Source organism: Struthio camelus, chromosome W, assembly GCF_040807025.1.
Source record: "Struthio camelus isolate bStrCam1 chromosome W, bStrCam1.hap1, whole genome shotgun sequence".
Taxonomy (NCBI): Eukaryota; Metazoa; Chordata; class Aves; order Struthioniformes; family Struthionidae; genus Struthio; species Struthio camelus.
Window position 1 is genome coordinate 54,453,485 of NC_090981.1, and position 16,953 is coordinate 54,470,437.

The 16,953-nt window shown below is 35.4% G+C and overlaps 1 protein-coding gene across 4 annotated transcripts in view; it reads left to right on the plus strand.

The window, feature by feature from the left end:
• Positions 1 to 16,953, plus strand: part of LOC104147796 (rapamycin-insensitive companion of mTOR) — an 88,748-nt gene that overhangs the window by 56,223 nt on the left and 15,572 nt on the right. For all 4 annotated transcript variants that reach the window (XM_068924722.1, XM_068924721.1, XM_068924723.1 and 1 more), the window contains 13 exons: positions 878 to 1,040; positions 1,469 to 1,570; positions 4,050 to 4,096; positions 6,786 to 6,921; positions 7,501 to 7,700; positions 8,764 to 8,890; positions 12,809 to 12,973; positions 13,560 to 13,636; positions 13,770 to 13,848; positions 14,714 to 14,823; positions 14,945 to 15,032; positions 15,831 to 15,923; positions 16,754 to 16,860. In XM_068924722.1, coding sequence (XP_068780823.1) covers positions 878 to 1,040; positions 1,469 to 1,570; positions 4,050 to 4,096; positions 6,786 to 6,921; positions 7,501 to 7,700; positions 8,764 to 8,890; positions 12,809 to 12,973; positions 13,560 to 13,636; positions 13,770 to 13,848; positions 14,714 to 14,823; positions 14,945 to 15,032; positions 15,831 to 15,923; positions 16,754 to 16,860 — 1,494 coding nt within the window. The remainder of the gene's footprint in view (positions 1 to 877; positions 1,041 to 1,468; positions 1,571 to 4,049; positions 4,097 to 6,785; positions 6,922 to 7,500; positions 7,701 to 8,763; positions 8,891 to 12,808; positions 12,974 to 13,559; positions 13,637 to 13,769; positions 13,849 to 14,713; positions 14,824 to 14,944; positions 15,033 to 15,830; positions 15,924 to 16,753; positions 16,861 to 16,953) is intronic.

Here is a 16,953-nt window from a genome sequence, read left to right on the forward strand (position 1 = left end):
ATGTAGTATCTGTTGTATTTGAGAATCTTGTATTTGGTCAGTGCTCTGCATTGTCTCATACTCTGAAAAACTATAAGCCCTGTTACCGATTAAGCTTATAATTTAGATGAGTGAACAAATTCACAGTTTTGTATTTGAAGATACGTAAAGTAAGATAAATAAAAACACTCCCCTATATGAACTCTTATTTTGAATCATTTTTAAAATATCATGCCTTTATGGGAAATAAAGGTAAACTGAGCTCTTTATTTTCAGACCTCCTTATTTTACTTGCTCAGCTGTTTTTTCTACCAGCACTGTTTTGTTGATTAAGTGATTCTGCCATTGTCAAATATATATGTATATTTTTGATCACTTCCTAGATTTTCCCTGGAAAACGTCTTAGGTGCTGTCATTCAGCTTTTTGAATATAAAGAGCAGAAAATATAATATCAATACCCCACTACCCTCTAGAAAATGGCAGACTTACCAGAAATACTCTATTAGTTGAAGCTGAAGCCAGCCCCCTCAACTTTACAGCTGAATGTTGATCTACTGTGACGTCTTACAAATATTTCTTCAGCTTAAAGTTTGCAATATATTCACCTGTGAAGTCTGAAAGATACCACTGATTGCAGAGTAGAAGAAAAGACATCAATAGTAGCTTGCTCTTCAGCGCTGGAAATTCTGGAAGATAATTTTCTATATAATTTCTATACAAGACTGAGGGGTATAAGTGCATTAAAACTTATATCTAAAAAAATTTTTTTTTGGCTTTAGATCGCTTCTTGTTGGTGAATTCTTGCTTGAGCTATGTCTTTTTAACTCAAGATTTAGCAGTAGTGTTCTTCATTTGGGTAGCAGTTGTCCAATACTGATTATAATATTTTTCTATTAGACGAGCAAGTGCTGCACTCAACTGCTTAAAACGCTTTCATGAGATGAAGAAAAGAGGACCTAAACCTTACAGCCTCCATTTAGACCATATTATTCAGAAAGCAATCTCAACCCACCAAAAAAGGGATCAATACCGTGTGCAGAAAGACATCTTTATTTTAAAGGTATTATCATTACTGATTTTCAAAATTTTACTTTGACTTCATATTTTGGAGGTTTCTGTTTTTTGTTTTCCTTCTCAGCTTCACTTTCTTTAATTCACAGCCATTTGTGATTTATTTGTAGGTTTTTTTTCATTTAATTTACATTCTAGCTATGTGTGGATTTAATTTGCCTTATGTGGATACACATGTGGATGTATGTGGATTACATTTTATAGGACTTGAAGAATGAAATTATGATGGTTTTTAATGCTTTGTTGGCCTAATAGTGATCTCTTTTTGTTAGATTCTGATTGCAGTACCATAATCATGCAGCTTACTCTCAAATATAAAAGGCCTTCCAGTGAGCGTTACGTGAACAGTGTATCCAGTGACAAGATTGAAAAATGATGCGAGGAAACTTACTGTAGTTTTTCATGTCCGTATTACAGGATACAGAAGAAGCACTTGTAATGAATCTTCGAGATAGCCAGGTTCTTAATCATAAAGAGAATCTTGAGTGGAATTGGAATCTGATAGGGACCATACTGAAGGTGAGCAAAGAAAGTGCATGACTGTAGCTTTATGAAATTGTTGGAAAAAACAACTGTGTCCATTTCACATGTGAGCTTTGACTTTCTCATGCTAATACATTATTATACCCCATAATCTGTTTTATTTCAGAAAATCAGGATGTCATGGATTTAATCAGTGCTGATATAATCTTTTCATGTGCAACCCCTAAACTGCACGCACAAACGCCCCACAGTTAAACTGACAATTTCTTGTGTACAACTTAATAGAAACTTAGTAACATTTATATATATTTACACACACACACACACACACACACACACACAAACTTACTTTATAAAATGAGATACAATGATTGTAAAGTTACCTAATATGTTAGACTTTGGTCCAAACTAGATAGGAGTACTGCCTCATTCAGCTTCATAGCAGATTCTTTTTTTTTTTTTTTTTTCCTTTTATATAATGTGAACTGAAGAGTAAGTTTGGAAGTGGGTTCCATAGATCAGACTTTGGATGCTTAGACAGAGCCTTGTGTGAAAACTTTAACTGTATGCAATCTGACTGTATATATGTTGAACTAATAAGAATAGTCTGTTATATCAAGTTCATTACAAAATTAAATTTGTCTTCATAAAATACTTAATAACAAGAAATATCTCCAAAAGGGAGGGTATCACTGCATCACTTTCAAAGGTCTGTGTCTTTTTTGAGCAGCAGACTTTCTTAACCAGTGAATACTCAGAATAATCTTAGAGATTATCTGAGCTCCTGTTGTTCTGTGCATCAAAGCTGTCCTCCTGTTGTTGCCACAAATAACTTTTCCTTATTATATTTTTTATAATAATAAAGATGATAGAATACGGAAGGGATTAATGGTGACAGACATAATCAAGATTGTGTGAAAAATTATGTGAGAAGAAATATATTTCTATGTATGTTTTCTCAAGGACTGATAAACTTGAGAAAACCAGAATCTGTCCAGTATAAAGGACTATATAGTCTGAGATAGTAACTTTACTCCACCAAATTTCACTTGTTTACAGTTTTTTTGCAGTATTATTACTAGATTTACATTCATCATAGATATTTCTGCTTTTGAGTCAGCATTAAATACATTATCAACAAACTACTCTTCAGAATCTCGCAAGTAGTCTCTGTAGTACTTTGACAATGGATGTTTCACGTAGCTGACTATTAAGGGATTTTTTTTTTCTCTAAACCCCTCCATGAAAATTAGAAGCAGAAAAGCTTCTAGGTCAAGCTCTCAATTTCCCTTATCTCAGACATTCTTGCAGTATGTTTTCTAGTGACCTGTTGAACAGTTTTAAATGTCTCAAAATGAGAGACTTCCATCTTTCAGAATTAGAAGTTAATGTGCTTTCCGGTTAAATTCTAACCACTTTGTTCCTGTTAACGTTATCTCAGTGCATGTTGGTGTTGTACAGTTTATCAGGCTGGTCCATCTTTAGCTCCAGAACAAGCAGGATCCAGATTCTGATGTTTGGGCTTCGTTATCTCATGGCAATGCATCTCCTCCTGTCTCTCAGCAATAACCTTATGGCCATGGAACACCAGCTTTCCTAACACCTCACTACTTTACTTCTCATTTTTTACTTGCTCAGCTTGCTATCTAAGCCACAAGAAAAGCAGCAAAAGTGGCAGTGGTCAGGATGGGAGGGATTCACTTTCGATCTGTCGACAGTAGAGCTTCATACTTACTCTGACACACGTGGGTTCAGTGTCACCAATCTGGTCAGCTTTACTGTTTGTTAGCTATTGCACTGCTGGTCTTAGAATACTAGTATATCAATTTGCAGTGTCGAACTGTATTGCTTGGGTAGGAAAGAACAATGCGTTTGATGCACTCTTTTCCACTCCCTCAAAGAAGATCTTTACTAGTAGCAACAAAAATAAATCTGAAACCGTAGAGACGACAGCTATAGAAACAGAGAAAAATTTAGTGTGGAGAAAGGATAGGTCCAGAAACACCTGATATAGCTTTATTTGGTCCTATTTGAAATGTTTTTCAAAGTCTCAATAGAGGAGTTTAAATACTGTTTTAATAAGCAATATTTAAGTGAGCTGTAACAAAATAATGACTATTTCAAAACTAATCTGATCAATAATGAAAACAAAAAACATTTCCCTTTTACATGAGTATTAAAATTTGCATTGTATTTGCAGAAGAGAAACTGAGCAAAATTGTTTATTTTTCATTAGCATGTCATAGTTTGCTATTTTCATTAGAATTGTGGATGTGTACGCATAGCATGCACCAGCATTCCCTCTCCTTCTCTAGAAAACATAAAACAGTTCTTGGAGCAAGAAGAGTGTGGGCTTTTCAATAAAATAAGAGTTGTTTTACAGGTAACATTAGAGGCAAGAAAACATGCTTCTAATTATTAGGTCAATTTAACTATAATGAAAATGAGTAAATTTTAGTGACTAATCAGACTGATGTACAAGTTTCATATAATGCTATATTTGCTGTTTTTCTAGTGGCCAAATGTAAATCTAAGGAACTATAAAGATGAACAATTGCACAGGTATGTAAAATTACATAGACATCCTTTGAAGAAAGAAATTTGGAACAACTGGTTTTTAATATTGCAATAAACTATTCTATGGATATGTCACGTTTCTAAAACTTAATGTATAAATAAGCAGCAAAAATGAAATTTTAGATAATTAGGTTGCATTATTTGCTTTAAATAAACAGGTCTTTAAGATTTAGTGGTTTTTTTTCTGTGCACAGATACTTAATATATCTGTTCCCTAAAGAAGAATCTCATCAGCTTTGCAAACACCTTATTTCATTTTAAATCTTAAAGTATTATGTCTTCAGTGTTTCGTATATTGGTGTTCGATGTCAACACTTGTTGGCCGATGTTGACAGAACAAGTTTATGATTGTAAAGTTACAAAGTTATAGCTTGTATTAAAAAAGGAAGATATTTCTAGTTGCTGTTAATGGTGAGGAAAGCATGTGTGATTTGGAAAAGCAAACAAAAAGACAACTTTGGTTCCTTTAATGTCTTCTAGTATTATAGCTTTTTTTTTTTTTAATCATTTTTGTGCATAATGTGGTAATTAGTTCTTGGATGTGACTTTTACCGTGTATTTTGGGAAACTGATTTGATTAAATTGTTGTTAAGAGTAGTTCTTTACTTGTAGGCGTTTCTCCGTGAATTTTTGAGAAAAATCTAAAGCTAAAATATACCCTGAAAGGCTCCACGCTGCTCCGTCTTAAATTTTTACTAAAAAGTAATCAGGCTACTTTTATGTAATGTTCCCAGCATAAGTGGTAGTCCCATTGTAATCATAGTCATAATTTAATTTTGCATTTGTTTTTGGTTTTTTTTCCTCCCCTGTTTTTTCCTTATCTAATCATTAACTGCTAATCTGTACTGTGCGGTAAAGGATTATTTTCCAAATCCTGTAGTTTATAACATTGCTTCTCTAAAGGAATGTCTGCAGACCTGGCTATGATGCGTGTGTGCACACGCACCCCCACACGCTATTTCCTGGTTTTGTACGCAAGCGTTGTTCAGTGGCTAAATGATTTAATGCCAGATAAACTTGGAAAACCTAGGATTTGATTAGTATACAACTTATGCAGCTAATTAATCCTTTCTGCAGATTGCAGGTTACATGCTTTCATGGCTGTGAAATGCTGTTGCTCTTGTTTAATTATGAAAAAAGAAACCCCAGTTATCTCTGACCACAAAATGTGTTTTCAATCTTTTTATATTTTTTGAAATGTAGACTATATATCTTATTTTGTGCTTCCATAAGTTATTTTTACTGTTAGTGTTTATGATCTTATGGCTGCAGAAGTTAAATTCCAGATATTTTTAGTACAGGTCTTAATACTGATTAACTCGTAAGAAAACTGTAGTTATTTCTAGCCTTCCTTCAGTTTTAAGAGATGCAATTATGGCAGCGTGTGCATATACCTGGGTGTGTATATGCATCACTCTATATACGCACAGATGTATATATACACACTCTCATATATAAATATGCTAACATATATAATGTATGTATCTACGAATAACTTGGAATCAAATACTTTTCATTTGACAAAATCTAAACTAGCCTTCAGAGATTTCCTTTGTAATGGGTCCTGCATTTGGACTTGGATAGTGGCCTACTCTTATCAATTTTTTAACTAAAGCCAGTGCTTAGTTAAGCTTTCTTATTACTTTAACTTTCAGATAGACTCTTTCTCTTTCTCTTTCTCTTTCTCTCTCTCTCTCTCTCTCTCTTTCTCTCTCTCTCTCTCTCTCTCTCTCTCTCTCTCTTTTTTTTTTTTTTAAGCAGACGTGTTTGGTGTGTTTGGTTTTTTGACTAAGAATTGGGGGTCAGGGGAAAGCCCTTTGCTGGATGTTTATTTCTGCAGTACAAAACTCAAGCCCTATTGCTCAGTAGGGTATCAAGTAGTGTTAGTGAGTCTGCATTTGCAATCACCTTGTTATTATGCTCAAGAACTGCTTAGGTCAGGTGAATGAAAATTTTCACAGAACTTCACAGAATCGTTTAGGTTGGAAGGGACCTCTGGAGATCATCTAGTCCAACCTCCCTGCTCAAGCAGGGTCCTCTAGAGCATATTTCCCAGGATCGTGTCCAGGCGGGTTTTGACTGTCTCCAGGGAAGGAGACTCCACAAGTCTCTGGGCAACCTGTTCCAGTGCTCCGTCACCCTCACAGTCACGAAGTTTTTCCTCACTAATACTATTGCTAAATAAAATACGATCTTTTCCTAGTAGAACATAAAAACGCATCCTTCACACTAACTTTTTAACTATTATAGCTGAGGAAAAATCACGTCACATAAACATTAAGACCTGCTCTTTTTTTTTTTTTTAGTTCTTTTTAAGCCTAGACAGTATAGCCATTGAAACTCGTCACAAGATGAATTATAACAGAATGAATTACAAGCATGAGAATGAGAAGCAAAATATGGCTTCTGAGAGCATAGAGATTTTGAGTTCCTTTGCTTGTTTCAAATCATGGCATAGGAAAGCCTTTGTAACACGCAGTACAGCTGCATCTCTGAAGTGCTCTCTGAATAGGCTTATTACTGATACCTGCTACTCTCTTGTAATAACTTTTGGAAATTATTTGCAGTGACTTAATCTACTGGTAAAATATCTTTTATACCAGCCTCAGTTTGTACTGTGAGGGATTCCTTGTCTGAGTGAAAAATAACAACAACTTTTTTTTACCTTTCATAGGTTTGTAAGGAGACTGCTATATTTTTACAAGCCTAGCAGCAAACTGTATGCTAACCTGGATCTGGACTATGCCAAGGCTAAGCAGCTCACTGTGGTGGGTTGTCAGTTCACTGAATTTCTTCTTGAATCAGAAGAGGTGAGAAATTTTCAGCTGCAAGACTAGAGATATTACTGGAATTAATAATGCTGCTGTATGCCATTTAGAGAACAATCTTAACTTTGTAGTAAAGACTTCTGTAGTAAAACTCAGCTGTTACACCTAAAATGATCAGCATAATTAAGAAATACAACTTAAAATCCTGAAGAATCCCAGGTGAGACACTGGGGAGGCTACCATGGTTAAGAAGGGGTTTTATTAAGTATAATTAAATATAACTTACTTATTTTTGTTGTGTATGTCCTTCCTTTCTTAAACTCCTTTCTTCTTGTGTAGTAAAGAGTTTTATGCCTCAGGCCAGCAGACCAAAGAAAAATGTCATTAAATGATCATTTTCCTGGAAATAATAGAATTGGATCCTAACATGTCTGCAAGCTAAACTCTTTTTGTTTGCCTTGAACTTTTTACATTATTTCAAACTGCGTTTGTCAGCCAGCACTTCTATTTTGTATCTTTATTGTGTTTGCACGTTTTAAGAAATTTACAAGAATGCCTTTCAGTAAAGAAAAGGGAGCCAATTCTGCTGCTGGTAAACGCTATTACTCTTTGTTTTTTTAGGATGGACAAAGCTACCTGGAGGAATTGGTTAAAGATATTGTACATTGGCTCAATTCGTCATCAGGAATGAAACCTGAACGTAGTCTTCAAAATAACGGGTTACTAAACACCCTTAGTCAGCACTACTTTCTGTTTTTTGGTACTCTCTCTTGTCACCCTCATGGAGTGAAAATGCTTGAAAAATGTAATGTGTTTCAGTGGTGAGTGTGTTTTTTCAGTTTGAATTGTGCTTACTGATATTAATCCTTATAAAACTTGTAAACTGTGCAAAAGTATCACTTTCTGTAAAGCTGAAAAATTTTAAATTCTGTTTATTTTCTTTCAACTACAGGTTACCAGTTTTTTTTTTTTGTTTGGTTGGGTGTGGGTTGGTTTGTGTGGTTTTTTTTTTTTTTTTTTTTTTGAAGAGCTCTTTTAGCCTTTTGTGACACAGTTGCCCATATCTTTTCTGTAATGAAATTATTTTTTCCTGTCCCTGCCTAACTGATAGAAATAGGCATCAGGGAGGATGATACTATACTGAAGTATGAGAAACTGGCAGGTATCATCCTGTGTGTGAAACAGGACAATGTTTGTTGTACCTAAACTTCCGTCTGGTATACTTGAGTGAAGCTCTAGAGTTCAAAATTTTGTTCCAGTCCTAATAAACTTACCATACTTTAAGAATAAAATGGCTGAAAATTTGAGTACTCGTTTCTAATCTCTGTTTGTTTTAAATGTAGTAAGCCTTAAGAAAAAAAATATGGTTTACTGAAGTACTGCAGGGTTTTTTGATTACCATTTACATTGCTTACCAGAATGCAGACTTTTTTTTTCTGGCTACAGAAGACTTCACTTTCAATTAAATCTAGACTATTAATAGGGCTAACCTCATGGTACGCTCTGTACACAGAATGTTTTGGAATGAAGAAATGTTTACCAAGCTTCATAGACATTTATTTTTGTACTCATAAACACTAATTCAAGCTTCTTGTCAAAATTGTTACAAAACAGTTATAAGAAATGTTAGTGTTGGTGTCCCATTCCCCCCCCCCCACACCCCTTCCAGTTCAGGGTATTATTCTCCCCCCCGACACCCTTGAGTCTGTTAACATCTGCAGCAATTTAAAGTCACTCCGTTTTATAAGAGAATTTATTTCGTGTTTCTCTGCATTTATAAAAATGCCAGGCTCATTCAGAGTACTTGTCTTAAGTTTAAATTGTTGATTGAATAAATGAGTGGGTTCAAAGACTAATATTTTGTTTTTTCCCTCCCACACCCAGTCTTCTTAATCTTTGTTCTTTGAAGAACCAGGATCACCTACTAAAACTGACTGTTTCTAGTTTGGATTACAGCAGAGATGGGTTAGCAAGAGTCATCCTTTCTAAAATCCTAACAGCAGCTACTGATGTAAGTTCGTTTCAATTTACATTCCATGGTTATTTGCAATTAGACATTTATTTTATTCAAGATGCACAATTATATTTTGAAAATACTATACATTCAGAAAGATTTTTATTTTTGTATTTAGAGAAATGAAACTCCTACTCGTGCATCTTTGGAACTTTCTATGGACTTCACAGCTTGTATTGCATTTGTGCTCAAGCCATTATGTCGTACAAAGAGGTTTCTGTCATGTATGAGAGGTTAAAGTCTTTAAATGCATTCGTGAAACGTAAACCAAGTATAATGTTATTGTCTGGATCAATGGACATCCTAAATCAGTAGTGACGGCATTGTTTCCACAAGAAGAAATGTGTGTTTCTAACATTGATACGTCTGGTAGTGATAGATACTGTTTTGATAGTGATTGAGATGACCGTGCAGAACTCAGAAGCTGTAGTTCCTAGAATGAGAGGATGGCTCAGAAGTAGGCATTGGGATGGGTATTTTTGAATCAAAGGTGGTGGGTACAAATAACACACAAAACCTGTGTAGCCATAGGAGAGGAAGCTATTGAACCTTTGAGAAAAGAGAGCTCATTCAGATGTTACGTAGTAGACAAGCAGGGATTGATGTCAGATAAATGAGAATTAAATCAGTTGAAATCTAACTAGGGAAAGGACTTTCAGTACTTTGGAGAGAACTATTTTTCTGTCAACTGGACAAGGCAGAATAGATACTAGAGTGAATGCAAGAGGGAATAAAGTAGACACTAGCTTTAAATGCCTCTCTGTATTTAGGAAGAGGAGGGAGGAAAGAAAGAAGCATATTTCTCTGAGGCTGCTAAAGATGTGATGGTTTTTACAGGTAAAGAGTCTGAAAGTAATGGAGATAGTCGGGGTTGAAAGAATACCTCATTGAAAGAATAGCGTGAAATTCTCTGCTGACTAAATGTCTAAGTAATTTTTTAATGAAATGATGACTTTGGCATTCTTTCTCCATAGGTGTGTTATGCCTAGCCTGAGTAGGCAAATAGAAAATAACATGTTGTGAGGACACGTGTCTGTGTCTGGACACGTGTCTGTGTCTTTATTAGACTTCTAAGCTCCTGTTAGATGACTGCTAATTAAGAGCAATTTAGACAGTGGAACTTCATTTAGCTGTTCCCATTGAGACTTTATGTCAATAGATACCACCACCCCACACACCCACGAGCAGCTTTTCCCCCCCGTAAAAAGGGGCTACAAATGGAGGGAACAACACACCAGCATTTCAGTTACTTCCAAGTGCAACCGATTAACAACTAGAAATAAATCCAGGCATCTTATAATACGCTCTTCAGAACCTACAGTACAACTATGTGCAGTTCAGCTCTATGAGTAGTTGGCTGCAAACATTCATCTTGTCTTTCTGGATATGGATGGGATAGACTTCTCTCTTCAGCACCCTTGTAGAGCCCCCAGGTTTACACACTGCAGTTCTGGCCAGCATGGGATTCTGAAAAGGATCATAGATTGTGATCTGAAATTTAATGGAGCTCACTGGTATTACCTCCAATATATAATAACAAACCTTGTCAGATATCAAGGTTGAACTCCATGGATAAAGTTAAGAGACACTCTACAGGTTGAGGAACTTAGGCAGCCAAATTTTGGAGCTTAAACTTAATCTTAAATATGGAGATGTTTGTTGCCAGACACAGTGATACCTTGTCATGTCAGTGATGTTTTAAGGTCTCTTATGCTGTGGCTGCCGAGTTCTAATGTTTCAGTTTCTCGGTCTCTCATTGATATGTGGATCTAGCAGTGTTGTCTAGGGAAGCATCAGAGATTATGTAAGTGGCTAGTTTTGGCAATATTTTGAAATACAAAAGGACAGAAATAATTAGGAAATATCTTCTCAACCACCTAACACTGGCTGATTCTTTAAGTGAAAGCGTAACCTGTCTTTTACGTGCACTGGTTTGGGTCAACAGTCCGTAGTATTAACGCTGATTACGAAGTCAACTGTAGGTCTCTTAACAGTATGAATCTCTAAGCAAGTTCATGACTGAGATCTGTTGTGACTTAAATCCTACTAGACAGACTTTAACATGGCATCTGGTTGCAGTGAATAAGATTGTACTCTGATTCTGTACCCTGCAGTACCATGAGAATCCCATCAATATAAAAGATTTATGACAACAAATGTAAGATATATCAAAAAATTAAAGCTTGTTTGTTTATCAGAAAGGTATATGAATCTTTTACTATCAGGGTACCAGAAAAGAAGGAAAATACACTGCTTGAACCTCTTTTTTAAAAAAAAAAAAAAAAAAAAAAAAAACCACGAAAAGTAGGCTTGACTTCTTATATTATATCTCTTGAGAATGTTGTGAGGTGGATAAAAATGTTTCAGGACATTTTGTTCCCTGAACTAGTAAACCTGTCTGAGATTCTTAGAATTTGTAAGGAAATATTTTGCATTTTTGATCTAAAAGCAAAAAACACAAATAGAGTGGACTGTCTCAGCAGCAGAAATGAGTCTACATGTGCATCAACCGCAGATGATTTTGGACCTTGATAAAATTTATTTACCTCCTTTAGAAATTCTTTTCACGTCTTACATGTGCTCACCCAATATACTCTTTTCGTGGAAGATGATCTGTGGAGACTCTAAGGAGAAAAGCGGGCAAAATATTGACCTGCTGAGAAGACCCTTTTGGCAATGTTTAGCATACAGAATATTGCCAGTGGCCCCTCTTGGTTGCCTCCTGATACTTACATAATGTCCTTCCTGCCTTCCCTCCAAGAAAAAAAAAGTCTGTATATTCAAAAAATAGAAATGTGCAGATGATATGTGAAGGTCAAATAATGACACAAGGTTTTTGAGATGAACTGTGCACATTAACATTTTCTACTCCCATTTTCTTTGAAGTCCTACATGCCAGGTATTTCAGGAGAAAAATCTGAGGCAACTCCAGAAACTATTGTTAACCTAGGTAGTGCTGCCCAAGCTGTATCAATTCACCCGTCTCTTACAGGGCAAATTTGCAAGTCTGTCCCAGTGCAGATCATGTATAGTTTAACGTGCAGAAAGTTACTTGGCTGTAGTTATCGTAGCTGTAAAGGCATGAGGACTGAAGACTGAAGAAAGGTTTGGGCACCTAATTATCTTTTTGAACTATGTTTGTCTAAGTAAAGATGACACCTTTCCCAGTGATCTTCATCAAGGATGTTCTGTGCTTACTCCAGAAGTCAGTAAACTGCACTATGCAAATTCTTGTAGATTAAGTCTGGTTGTTTGTATTTTGCATGTAACTTCTCTAGTAAAAAGCTGATGTTAATCAGTTTATGCAAGTTTATTTAGCAAGTTTTGCACAGCAGTGTAGGAACCGACAAGGTACTTACTTTGTTCTACCATCACTTAAAAAAACCTCAAAGTAGAAATCTAAATGTTGGGAAGCTCTCTTATTATAGAAAACAAAATTTTTATATTTAGAAGGTTTTCTGAGCAGCTGTGAAGATTAGATACTTTCAGAAGACCAGTTTAAAAGTTATAAAAATAAATTCCCCTGAGGTTCTAAGGTTTGCGTGTGAATTAAAGTGTTTTGCACACCATTACATCTGTGAAAGTGTATGAAATTGTACTGGCTCTTTACAAGGTATTTCTTCTTCATATGCTGCTGACTTTCATTATAGTACCATCACAGTAAATGACTAATTAGTATAGGCTTTCCATTGAGACTTGCAATGACCAGATTACTCGTGATCTCAGACTTAAATTCACCATTTGGCAAGACAGAAGTAGCTCTCTAATAGACAGTAGTTTTAATGCATAATGTGGGTATCACAGTTACATGCTATAAAATACTGCAATTGAAAAGGTATTTTTAAAAGCAAAGAATCATTACCAGCATTAGCTATTTTTCTTCCATTCAGACAAGCATTTCCCTTAATTTTACAGAGCTGCAGGTTGTATGCAACAAAACACTTACGAGTATTACTGAGAGCAAACGTAGAGTTCTTCAGCAACTGGGGGATTGAGTTACTGGTGACCCAGTTACATGATAAAAATAAAACTATTTCTTCAGAGGCACTTGATATTCTGGATGAGGCATGTGAAGACAAGGTGAGCATCACTTACCTTTTCAACACCTTTTTTGGTATGCGACTCCATACGTGTTTTTTTTTTTTTTCTTTCTTTCTTTTTTTTCCTTAGTGGGGATATGAACATTTATATAGCCAAGTAAAGGCATACAGCAAGCTACTGACAGTTTGCTTTCTTGGTCTGCCTGGCAGCCAGCTCTGGGTGACCCTGCTTGAGTAGGAGGGTTGGACTAGCTGATCTCCAGAGGTCCCTTCCAACCTCAACCATTCTGTGATTCTGTTATCATTGATGGACTGCATAATAGTTTACAGGCCCCTTGCTAAAAAGACTGCAGTATTAGTGACAAGAATGACTAGACTTGTAGATTATGATTACGTATAAATACTAATTTAGACTAATTCAGGTAAATTGATACTATACTTTTTGTAAAGTAAAATAAATTTAATGACAGAAGGTACCTAAAGTGGCTAAGATTAGGATAAGCTTAGTACTGTTTGATACTTTCTTTTGTGAAATACTTATTACCTCACTGCTGACAGGTGGTGGTTGTTGTAGGAATTTTCAGAATTTATAGTGGTCGGATATTCCATATGTGTTTATATTTTAGGCCAATCTTCATGCCCTTATCCAAATGAAACCAGCTCTTTCTCATCTTGGAGATAAGGGTTTACTTCTACTCCTAAGGTAAGTGTTGAGTACGCTGTTTCACTTACGCGGTTTCACTTTACACTGGGAAAACAGTAAGCAGTTATTTTTGTTCAAATTACATGATTGATTTTTTTCAGTGGAGCACTGACTGTCTAATGTTACTTTTCAGATTTCTGTCCATTCCAAAGGGGTTTTCCTATCTGAATGAAAGAGGCTACGTAACGAAACAAATGGAGAAGTGGCAAAAGGTAATACTAAGAATATAAAACGTGCGTTCACTTGAAATTGAAAAATAGGAAGGGTGTGAACACAAAAGTTTAGGAGGTCAGAGGCTGTGAAAAATATTATACATTCGCACGTGTATTGCTAATGCCAGTACATTTTCTGCTTCAGTGATTTATGATTTTGTTGACAAAGGTCGACAGGAGCTTAGTTTCATAGCTCCTCTGTGCATAACATGCTTTTGATTTAGCTAGGCCTTTTACTGAATTTTGATATTCTAGCAAAAATTTACGGACTGCAGTGGCTTCCTGAATTTCCAAAGGAATTGGTTGTGTAAAACTGTATCTAGAGAAATGCGGAAAGGATTACTGGTTTTCAAGACACCTGTCACCTCTGATTCTTCCTGATGAAAGTTAGATCTAGATATCACGAAAATTCAATTAGCCTATGGCGTAAGGAAGTAAATAGGAACACAAGTCTCACTAAGAAAAAGATATTGCGGTTATGACTAAAGTAAAACCATGCATGTGTTACTTTATAGTTGATTATAAGTGTTTGTTTTCCTGAGGCAGTAATACCATTGTAGTGGTACATCCCTGCTGGCCATTAGACAAATTTGTTCTGTCGAGATTATTCAAGTTAGGATCCTTCCTTCTCTCCTTTCCTCCATCTCTCTTTAACAAATTTTCTGAGCTAATTGTAGAATCAGTTGTAGAGTCTGTGAAAAATCACTGTACGTATGAAATGCAGTAATTACGGTGAGTCTGACTTCAGAGCATAAAAAATTCAGCCTTCAGCCCTTTGGTTGTTCCTTCCTTGTCGAGTACTACACTGTAAAACCATGAACTGCGTAACTGTGTTTTATAAATCTCTCTCTCTCTCGCCTTTTAGGAATATAATTTAAAATACGTTGAGCTAATTGAAGAACAACTTAATGAAGCACTTACCACGTATCGCAAACCTGTTGATGGTGATAACTACGTTCGTCGGAGCAACCAAAGGTAAACACTCTCCAAAAGATTCTCCTTTCTCTTAAAACTCAGAGTAAATACGCTGTAATGTAATGTATTTTAAAAGAAAGATTCATAATTGCTGTGAAATCATAACTTCTTTTTCTAACAGATTACAGCGACCACATGTCTACCTGCCAGTTCACCTTTATGGCCAACTGGTGCACCATAAAACAGGCTGCCATTTATTGGAATCTCAGGTCAGAATATTAACTATTAATAACTCTTACAGTTAGAGTAGTGTACTCCTTCTTAAGTAAATTTGTTTTGAAAGGTATCCTCACTTAAACAGTCGCTGTAAAATAGGTAGATTATGAAAGTCTCAAATTATATGGAGACAAAAATTTGTGAAGACAGTCTTTGCCATCTAGTCTCATGTAAAATTCCTTCCTGACACTGAAATATTAGAGAAATACCTTGCACTATTTTTCTTAAAGTGGGTAGCAAAAAATAAAAATGGCAAGCAACTCACCAGTAGAAATAATTTTTCATTCTGTGTACAAATATGTCATTTCTGTAATGACTGTTGTCAGATTGTGCCTGTGCTTTTATAAATGTAAAAGTATAAATAGAGTTGAGGTTAAAAAAAAAAAAAAATTCTTTCCGTTTTCTATAAAAACTAAGAAAACAAACCTTAAACCAGTTCTTTGTTTAAGTAAATTGACTTTTAAGCTAGGTTTACGAAATGATATAGTGAATTGTATGTAGTAGTTGGAAAATTCAAGAAAGTTTACATATTGTAGTGGGTTAATCTGATGACTCTGTCATTTTTTTTAACCCTGAATTAAATCTGATGCATTCAGTGGTTAAGTTAAAATTTTCTACCTTCATTACAGTTGTTGATAACTTATCCTCATAATGCCAGAACTATCAGTATTTATTTTAGGGGGCGTACTATAGTGCTTTACGCTTAGTAAAAATGAAAGAGAACATGTTTCACTGAAGTCTGCTTTTCATTATGAACTAAGTGTTTTTTTTCATTCGTTTTTCTCCTTTAGAGTATTGTTCCAGATCTAAGTTACACGGTTCGTTCCCCAATGCTGGATAAGTGGGACGGAATTAAGCAGCTCAAAGCAGCCCTTTGGGCCTTGGTTAGTAATAGACAGATTGACAAACTTTTTGCAGCAGTTTCAGTTCTGTTGTGACTTTTTGATACTGAAATAACTAAGCAAAATCTCTTAAAACAGTTACTTAGGGATTTTGTCATAAAAAGGGTATAGTTTTCCAAGTTGACTCTCTATCCTAACTGGACTTTCAGATGAAAAGATGAAAATTCTATTCATTTGTATCAGTTTTGTTGTTGTTTTTTTTAATTGTTGCTTTTTTTTCCTCCCAAATTTAAAAAAAAAAAAAAACAGATTGCGACGAGTAGCAACAATATTAATATGGAACTAGGAGTTACAACTTGCTGTAGTGTATTTTAAATATAGTCACTGTGGTACTTCTAATCTCAGTGTTTCTGGAAGAAAGTTGGCTGCCTCGTTGATGCATGTGAATATATATGTCATGACACCTGTGGTAGTTGTATAACGAGGAAAACCTAGTGTCTGTACCTGTCAAAGCCACACTTGTAAAGTTGTTATGACATCTGAAGTGTTTATCTGCCCTCTTTGCAAGAGGGATGTAAAATAAGTAAACTTCAGATCCTACCACAACTTGCAGTATGACTGATAAGCTAAGGACTACATAGTAATTAACTGTGACCAGTTCTAGGTATTATATATAGTGTCCCTAGTCCTTTATAGGATTTGACAACTAAGAAATACTGGAAGGATAGATTAGCTGCTCAAATTTCTAATAGCTTTGAGAGGATATGACTTGAACGTATAGCACCTCAGCGAGCGGGTCAAAGGCTTTTTATTCAACAGCACTGCAGGTCACATTGAAATGTAAACATATTTGACAAACTGTTTTGTTGCAGGGCAACATTGGATCATCGAATTGGGGTCTTAACTTGCTTCAAGAGGAGAATGTAATCCCTGATATAATGGCGCTTGCCCAGCATTGTGAGGTTCTCTCTGTTAGAGGGTATGTGTATTTGGTTTTAAACATAAAATTTACAGATGGTATTCCAGTAGGTTTTCATATAAGACTTTCTATAAGGCACATGAATATAATGTT